Source organism: Notothenia rossii (assembly GCF_949606895.1).
Source record: "Notothenia rossii genome assembly, chromosome: 6".
In the NCBI taxonomy this organism is placed as follows: Eukaryota; Metazoa; Chordata; class Actinopteri; order Perciformes; family Nototheniidae; genus Notothenia; species Notothenia rossii.
This window is the reverse complement of record NC_136909.1, coordinates 660,217-670,216: the sequence shown is the minus strand read 5'-3', so window position 1 is coordinate 670,216 and position 10,000 is coordinate 660,217. Positions and strand designations below refer to the sequence as shown.

The 10,000-nt window shown below is 45.2% G+C and overlaps 2 protein-coding genes across 3 annotated transcripts in view; one reads left to right on the top strand and one right to left on the bottom strand.

Moving 5' to 3' along the window:
• snapc4 (small nuclear RNA activating complex, polypeptide 4) overlaps positions 1–6,233 on the bottom strand; it is a 55,012-nt gene extending 48,779 nt beyond the window's left edge. Inside the window, exon 1 of one of the 2 annotated variants that reach the window (XM_079686650.1) lies at positions 6,111–6,233. The gene's annotated coding sequence lies outside the window, so the exon portion shown is untranslated. Of the gene's footprint in view, positions 188–6,110 lie in introns of those variants that run through there. The other variant, XM_079686651.1, reaches the window with a different exon arrangement.
• LOC307042661 (fibrinogen C domain-containing protein 1-like) overlaps positions 2,265–10,000 on the top strand; it is a 14,385-nt gene continuing 6,649 nt past the window's right edge. The window contains exons 1-5 of the mRNA XM_079686653.1: positions 2,265–3,000; positions 6,161–6,307; positions 7,039–7,151; positions 7,969–8,338; positions 8,709–8,814. Coding sequence (XP_079542779.1) covers positions 2,914–3,000; positions 6,161–6,307; positions 7,039–7,151; positions 7,969–8,338; positions 8,709–8,814 — 823 coding nt within the window. The 5' untranslated portion in view covers positions 2,265–2,913. The remainder of the gene's footprint in view (positions 3,001–6,160; positions 6,308–7,038; positions 7,152–7,968; positions 8,339–8,708; positions 8,815–10,000) is intronic.

Sequence of the window (10,000 nt, the reverse complement as noted above, 5' to 3'; positions counted from 1 at the left end):
TCATGAATACAGTGTTTTTCTAATTTTGTTTTTTTTATATTTTTTATTGTTGTTGCTTTTTCCTTTTCTCCTTGTGTATGGAAAGGGGGACATTTATTTCAGACTCTTTGTAGAGACACTACATACTGATATACACCTGAACATCAGCTGGAGAGAACTCTTTAAAGTAGAGACGCTACATACTGATATACACCTGAACATCAGCAAGAGAGGACTCTTTAAAGTAGAGACGCTACATACTGATATACACCTGGACATCAGCAGGAGAGGACTCTTTAAAGTAGAGACACTACATACTGATATACACCTGAACATCAGCAAGAGAGGACTCTTTAAAGTAGAGACACTACATACTGATATACACCTGAACATCAGCAGGAGAGGACTCTTTAAAGTAGAGACACTGCATACTGATATACACCTGAACATCAGCAGGAGAGGACTCTTTAAAGTAGAGACACTACATACTGATATACACCTGAACATCAGCAGGAGAGGACTCTTTAAAGTAGAGACACTACATACTGATATACACCTGAACATCAGCAGGAGAGGACTCTTTAAAGGAGAGACACTACATACTGATATACACCTGAACATCAGCAGAAGAGGACTCTTTAAAGTAGAGACACTACATACTGATATACACCTGAACATCAGCAGGAGATAACTCTTTAAAGTAGAGACACTACATATTGATATACACCTGAACATCAGCAGGAGATAACTCTTTAAAGTAGAGACACTACATATTGATATACACCTGAACATCAGCAGAAGAGGACTCTTTAAAGTAGAGACACTACATACTGATATACACCTGAACATCAGCAGGAGATAACTCTTTAAAGTAGAGACACTACATATTGATATACACCTGAACATCAGCAGAAGAGGACTCTTTAAAGTAGAGACACTACATACTGATATACACCTGAACATCAGCAGAAGAGGACTCTTTAAAGTAGAGACACTACTTACTGATATACACCTGAACATCAGCAGGAGAGGACTCTTTAAAGTAGAGACACTACATACTGATATACACCTGAACATCAGCTGGAGAGGACTCTTTAAAGTAGAGACACTACATACTGATATACACCTGAACATCAGCAGGAGAGGACTCTTTAAAGTAGAGACACTACATATACTGATATACACCTGAACATCAGCAGGAGAGGACTCTTTAAAGTAGAGACACTACATATACTGATATACACCTGAACATCAGCAGGAGAGGACTCTTTAAAGTAGAGACACTACATATACTGATATACACCTGAACATCAGCTGGAGAGAACTCTTTAAAGTAGAGACACAACATACTGATATACACCTGAACATCAGCAGGAGAGGACTCTTTAAAGTAGAGACACTACATACTGATATACACCTGAACATCAGCTGGAGAGAACTCTTTAAAGTAGAGACACAACATACTGATATACACCTGAACATCAGCAGGAGAGGACTCTTTAAAGTAGAGACACTACATATACTGATATACACCTGAACATCAGCAGGAGAGGACTCTTTAAAGTAGAGACACTACATACTGATATACACCTGAACATCAGCAGGAGAGGACTCTTTAAAGTAGAGACACTACATATACTGATATACACCTGAACATCAGCTGGAGAGAACTCTTTAAAGTAGAGACACAACATACTGATACACACCTGAACATCAGCAGGAGAGGACTCTTTAAAGTAGAGACACTACATACTGATATACACCTGAACATCAACAGGAGAGGACTCTTTAAAGTAGAGACACTACATGCTGATATACACCTGAACATCAGCAGGAGAGGACTCTTTAAAGGAGAGACACTACATACTGATATACACCTGAACATCAGCAGAAGAGGACTCTTTAAAGTAGAGACACTACTTACTGATATACACCTGAACATCAGCAGGAGATAACTCTTTAAAGTAGAGACACTACATATTGATATACACCTGAACATCAGCAGGAGAGGACTCTTTAAAGTAGAGACACTACATACTGATATACACCTGAACATCAGCTGGAGAGGACTCTTTAAAGTAGAGACACTACATACTGATATACACCTGAACATCAGCAGGAGAGGACTCTTTAAAGTAGAGACACTACATATACTGATATACACCTGAACATCAGCAGGAGAGGACTCTTTAAAGTAGAGACACTACATATACTGATATACACCTGAACATCAGCAGGAGAGGACTCTTTAAAGTAGAGACACTTCATACTGATGTACACCTGAACATCAGCAGGAGAGGACTCTTTAAAGTAGAGACACTACATACTGATATACACCTGAACATCAGCAGGAGAGGACTCTTCAAAGTAGAGACACTACATACTGATATACACCTGAACATCAGCAGGAGAGGACTCTTTAAAGTAGAGACACTACATACTGATATACACCTGAACATCAGCAGGAGAGGACTCTTTAAAGTAGAGACACTACACACTGATATACACCTGAACATCAGCAGGAGAGGACTCTTTAAAGTAGAGACACTACATACTGATATACACCTGAACATCAGCTGGAGAGGACTCTTTAAAGTAGAGACACTACATACTGATATACACCTGAACATCAGCAGGACAGGACTCTTTAAAGTAGAGACACTACATACTGATATACACCTGAACATCAGCAGGAGAGGACTCTTTAAAGTAGAGAAACTACATACTGATATACACCTGAACATCAGCAGGAGAGGACTCTTTAAAGTAGAGACACTACATACTGATATACACCTGAACATCAGCAGGAGAGGACTCTTTAAAGTAGAGACACTACACACTGATATACACCTGAACATCAACAGGACTCTTTAAAGGAAAGCGGAGAGGACGTGTTGAAAGTAGATCAGATTATCACCCCCCCACCCCCAGCAGATGGTCAGGCGGTGGATCTGCTCTCAGGATCAATCTGCAGAAGAAGAACTGAAGTCTAACCTAAGGTCGGCTCCGGGACACCTCGAGGTAAGTGATTATTATTTAATTAACTGTAATATATATGTATATAACTGCAGGCTGTTTGATGAACACCTTAAAGACTGGAGGCTCTGACCGTAAGAGTGAGATATAGTGAACCGTCACTAGCCTGACAGCAGTTTCTCGTGTTTTCCTGTGCCCCTTTAACTCCTTGCAGTGGTCTATTCATTACTGCATGTAGTCACAGTTACTTATTTACTTTTGTATTGATCTATGTATTGACATATGAAGGCATGAATAAGTATTTTGTTTTATATTATATATTCAGAACATGTAAAATACAAACTGATAACAACATCAGGAAGTTTCATATTGAATTATTCAATCGAGACAGAATATTTTTAAAACATCTGTTTCCATTTGAAAATATATGATAATTGAATCCTCTCATTTTTAACATTAACCTGGAGGAATTCATGAAAACAATAATGTGTCAGTAATGGCAGACATGTTGAGGATTCACATTCTGCTTTCCAGAAAGACACACACGCACACACACACACACACACACACACACACACACACACACACACACACACACACACACACACACACACACACACACACACACACACACACACACACACACACACACACACACACACACACACACACACACACACACACACACACACACACAGCAGCTCCTGGTGTGTGAGGTGTTTAAGGACACTGAGGAATCATTCAAACTAAAGTGAGTCTGACAGAAACAGACGCTTAGAGACTCTGAGCGTCTGCTAAGCTCCAACACGTCTTTAACAAGTCTTTAAAAAGTCCTACTGACACGTTACTGATACGTTACTGACACGCTACTGATACGTTACTGACACGTTACTGACAGGTTACTGACATGTTACTGACACGTTACTGACACGTTACTGACAGGTTACTGACACGTTACTGACACGTTACTGACACGTTACTGATACGTTACTGACACGTTACTGACAGGTTACTGACATGTTACTGACACGTTACTGACACGTTACTGACAGGTTACTGATACGTTACTGACACGTTACTGACAGGTTACTGACACATTACTGACACGTTACTGACACGTTACTGACAGGCTACTGACATGTTACTGACACGTTACTGACATGTTACTGAAACGTTACTGACACGTTACTGACAGGTTACTGACACGTTACTGACATGTTACTCACAGGTTACAGACACGTTAGTGACACGTTACTGACAGGTTACTGACACGTTAGTGACAGGTTACTGACACGTTAGTGACACGTTACTGACACGTTACTGACACGTCTCTACTGACACGTTACTGACACGTTACTGACAGGTTACTGACACGTTAGTGACACGTTACTGACACGTTACTGACACGTTACTGAGACGTCTCTACTGACATGTTACCGACACATTACTGACGCGTTACGGACAGGTTACTGACACGTTACTGACACGTCTCTACTGACATGTTACTGACACGTTACTGACACGTCTCTACTGACATGTTACTGACACGTTAGTGACACGTTACTGACAGGTTACTGAGACGTCTCTACTGACATGTTACTGACACGTTACTGACACGTTACTGACAGGTTACTGACACGTTAGTGACACGTTACTGACACGTTACTGACACGTTACTGATATGTTACTGACAGGTTACTGACACGTTACTGACAGGTTACTGACATGTTACTGACACGTTACTGATATGTTACTGACAGGTTACTGACACGTTACTGACACGTTACTGACATGTTACTGACACTTTACTGACACGTTACTGACAGGTTACTGACACGTTACTAACACGTTACTGACACATATCTGACACGTCACTGACACGTTACTGACACGTTACTGACACGTCTCTACTGACACGTTACTGAAACGTTACTGACAGGTTACTGACACGTTACTGACACGTTTCTGACACGTTACTGACACGTTACTGACATGTTACTGACCTGTTCCTGACACGTTACTGACACGTTACTGACAGGTTACTGACACGTTAGTGACACGTCACTGACACGTTACTGACACGTCTCTACTGACACGTTACTGACACGTTACTGACACGTTACTGACAGGTTACTGACACGTTACTGACACGTTACTGACACGTCTCTGACACATTACTGACACGTTACTGACATGTTACTGACACGTTACTGACACGCTACTGACATGTTACTGACACGTCTCTACTGACATGTTACTGACACGTTACAGACATGTTACTGACATGTCTCTACTGACACGTTACTGACACGTTACTGACATGTTACTGACACGTTTCTGACATGTTACTGACACGTTACTGACAGGTTACTGACACGTTACTGACACGTTACTGACACGTTACTGATACGTTACTGACATGTTACTGACAGGTTACTGACACGTTACTGACATGTCTCTGACACGTTACTGACACGTTACTGACATTTTACTGACACGTTACTGACACGTTACTGACACGTCTCTACTGACATGTTACTGACACGTTACTGACATGTTACTGACACGTTACTCACACGTCTCTGCTGACACGTTGCTGAGACGTTACTGACACGTTACTGACACGTTACTGACATGTTACTGACATGTTACTGACACGTTACTGAGATGTTACTGACACGTTGCTGACACGTTACTGACAGGTCTCTACTGACACGTTACTGACAAGTTACTGACACGTCTCTATTGACACGTTGCTGACACGTTACTGACACGTTACTGACACGTTACTGACATGTTACTGACATGTTACTGACACGTTACTGACAGGTTACTGACACGTTGCTGACACGTTACTGACAGGTCTCTACTGACATGTTACTGACACGTTGCTGACACGTTACTGACAGGTCTCTACTGACACGTTACTGACACGTTACTGACATGTTACTGAAACATTAGTGACACGTTACTAACACGTTACTGACATGTTACTGACAGATCTCTACTGACACGTTACTGACACGTTACTGACATGTTACTGACACGTTACTGACACGTTACCGACATGTTACTGACAATTTACTGACACGTTACTGACATGTTACTGACACGTTACTGACACGTTACTGACACGTTACTGACATGTTACTGACATGTTACTGACACGTTACTGACACGTCTCTGCTTCTCTGGGGTCCTTCAGGGAGTCCCGAGGGTCTGCGAGCTGATTGGCTGTCGGGCGTTCAGACTTGAAGGAACCTTTTGTTTCAGGATGATGCTGAACGAAAGCTGGACCATCATGAACAGCAGCAGCACGGAGCTGGACAGCAAGCGCCCCAGCACACACAGGGTAGATGGGGGGGTAGAAGTAGAAGTACTCAGGTTAAAAGTAGAAGTACTCAGAACTTACTCTGCTACTATACTATACTGCACATATATTTTTAATTCTGTTTTATTTGTATTAGTATTTCGTCATATTACACTGTACTCAGTTTGTTGGTATATACTTATCAAACAGTCTTTGATATATTTTGTATTTTTTGGGTCCAATATATCTTCTCTGACTGTGTTTCTGCACGCACGCACGCACGCACACACACACACACACACACGCACGCACGCACGCACGCACGCACGCGCACGCACGCACGCACACACACACACACACACACACACACACACACACACACACACTAAGGCTGATTCCTCCTGTGAATGTGTGTGTAAACCTGAAAACTAACTCTGGTCATTCATACATATTCTCTAACATTGAACTGTTGATATTATTAGCAGTAATACAGTCTGTTAATCTGCAGTCAGTCTTTCAGTGTGCTAATCTCTGGGGATTAATGCCCCCCCCACTGACACATCTAACTGGGGTCATTAAGGCTGAGTGAGTGTGTGTGTGTGTGCGTGTGTGTGTGTGTGTGTGTGTGTGTATGTGTGTGTGTGTGTGTGTGTGTGTGTGTGTGTGTGTGTGTGTGTGTGTGTGTGTGTGTGTGTGTGTGTGTGTGTGTGTGTGTGTGTGTGTGTGTGTGTGCGTGCGTGCGTGTGTGTGTGTGCATGTTTGTGTGTGTTCAGAGATGCTGCAGCTTCCTGTTCTGGTCTGTCGTCACTCTGTCCATTGTATCAGTCGTTGCCACAGCAACCGTCATCATCCTGTACCTAAATCAGTTTCCTCTGCCCTTCTTCAGGTAAACACACCTGTCTGTCTGTCTGTCTGTCTGTCTGTCTGTCTGTCTGTCTGACCTCCTGTCTGACCTCCTGTCTGTCTGTCTGTCTGTCTGTCTGACCTCCTTTCTGACTGTCTGTCTGTCTGTCTGTCTGTCTGTCTGTCTGACCTCCTGTCTGTCTGACTGTCTGTCTGTCTGTCTGTCTGTCTGTCTGTCTCTCTGTCTGACTGTCTGTCTGTCTGTCTCTCTGTCTGTCTGTCTGTCTGTCTCTCTGTCTGACCTCCTGTCCGACTGTCTGTCTGTCTGTCTGTCTGTCTGTCTGTCTCTCTGACCTCCCGTCTGACTGTCTGTCTGTCTCTCTGACCTCCCGTCTGACTGTCTGTCTGTCTGTCTGACCTCCTGTCTGTCTGTCTGTCTGTCTCTCTGACCTCCTGTCTGTCTCTCTGTCTCTCTCTGTCTGTCTGTCTGACCTCCTGTCTGTCTGTCTGTCTGTCTCTCTGACCTCCTGTCTGTCTCTCTGTCTGTTTCTGTCTGTCTGTCTGTCTGTCTGTCTGTCTGTCTGACTGTCTGACTGTCTGTCTCTCTGACCTCCTGCCTGTCTCTCTGTCTGTCTCTGTCTGTCTGTCTGTCTGTCTGTCTGCCTCTCTGTCTGTCTGTCTGTCTGTCTGTCTGTCTGTCTGTCTCTCTGACCTCCTGTCTGTCTGTCTGTCTGTCTGTCTGTCTGTCTGTCTGTCTGTCTGTCTGTCTGTCTGCCTCTCTGTCTGTCTGTCTATCTGTTTGTCTCTCTGTCTTTCTGTCTCTCTGTCTGTCTGTCTCTCTGACCTCCTGTCTGTCACAGTAAAAGGGGTGGAGTCTCGGCCCCTTCTGTGATCTCGACCAATAGGGATTCAGGAGCGGTGGTGTCTGTCTCCCGGGGGACGGAGGGAGAGCCAATCAGCATCTTCCTGGACCCGTCCTGCCCCGACCTGAGCGAGTCCTTCCTGCGCTGGGAGTCCCTGCAGAGCTCCCTGCTGCGTCTCCTGTCCAATCACAACGCAGCAGACGAATGGCAGGACACGGGGTTGGTCCAAAAGATGGGGGAGGAGCTGAAGACGCTGACAGGCCACGCCCACAACCTGAGGCTGGAAGCTGATTCGCTGAAAACAGGTCAAGGTGTTCTGGAGCAGCAACTGGACGTCCTGCAAGCAGAGCAGAGCCGCACCCTGCAGGTGAGTCTAAGCCCTGCCCCCTATCTGTACAGGTGAGTCTAATCCCGCCCCCTATCTGTACAGGTGAGTCTAATCCCAGACCCCTACCTGTACAGGTGAGTCTAATCCCGCCCCCTATCTGTACAGGTGAGTCTAATCCCAGACCCCTACCTGTACAAGTGAGTCTAATCCCAGACCCCTACCTGTACAGATGAATCTAAGCCCCGTCCCCTACCCGTACAGGTGAGTCTAAGCCCCGCCCCCTACCTGTACAGGTGAGTCAGAGCCCCGCGCCCTGGTGTCTTGTCTTTGTATCCTCTCTCCTCTCTCACCTCCTTGTGTCCTAACCTGTTAACATGTTGTATGTATGAACGCTCTGTTAACCCCTCAGGCGCTGCAGCAGCTGCACTCAGGGGCCTCTGACGCTCTGCTCAGCCAGCAGAGGGAGACAGAGAGTCAGAGGAGGACCAATCAGGAGAGAGACTCCAGAGGCACAGGTAACACACACACACACACACACACACACACACACACACACACACACACACACACACACACACACACACACACACACAGTCACACACACACACACACAGTCACACACAGTCACACACAGTCTCTCACACACACACACACACACACACACACACACACACACACACAGTCACACACATACACACACACACACACACACACACATTTTAGTGCTGTCAATCAATACAAAAATGTAAGATTTAAACATGTTGTAATAAAGAACATGCATGTCCCTCCTGTCTGTCTCTCACCTGTCTCTCTCTCACTTGTCTGTCTCACCTCTCTCTCACCTGTCTGTCTCTGACCTGTCTGTCTCTGACCTGTCCGTCTCTCACCTGTCTGTCTCTCACCTGTCTGTCTCTCACCTGTCTGTCCCTCACCTTTCTGTCTCTCACCTGTCTGTCTCTCACCTGTCTGTCTCTCACCTGTCTGTCGCTCATCTGTCTCTCTCACCTGTCTGTCTCTCACCTGTCTGTGTCTCACCTGTCTGTCTCTCACCTGTCTGTGTCTCACCTGTCTCTCTCTCACCTGTCTGTCTCTCACCTTTTTGTCTCTCACTTGTCTGTCTCTTACCTGTCTGTCTCTCACCTTTCTGTCTCTCACCTTTCTGTCTCTCACCTGTCTCTCTCTCACCTGTCTGTCTCTCACCTGTCTCTTTCTCACCTGTCTGTCTCTCACCTGTCTGTCTCTCACCTGTCTGTCGCTCACCTGTCTGTCTCTCACCTGTCTCTCTCTCACCTGTCTGTCTCTCACCTGTCTCTCTCTCACCTGTCTCTCTCTCACCTGTCTCTCACCTGTCTGTCTCTCACCTGTCTGTCTCTCACCTGTCTGTCTTTCACCTGTCTCTCTCTCACCTGTCTGTCTCTCACCTGTCTCTCTCTCACCTGTCTCTTTCTCACCTGTCTGTCTCTCACCTGTCTCTCTCTCACCTGTCTCTCACCTGTCTCTCTCTCACCTGTCTCTCTCTCACCTGTCTGTCTCTCACCTGTCTCTCTCTCACCTGTCTGTCTCTCACCTGTCTCTCTCTCACCTGTCTCTCACCTGTCTCTCTCTCACCTGTCTCTCTCTCACCTGTCTCTCTCTCACCTGTCTGTCTCTCACCTGTCTCTCTCTCACCTGTCTCTCTCTCACCTGTCTCTCTCTCACCTG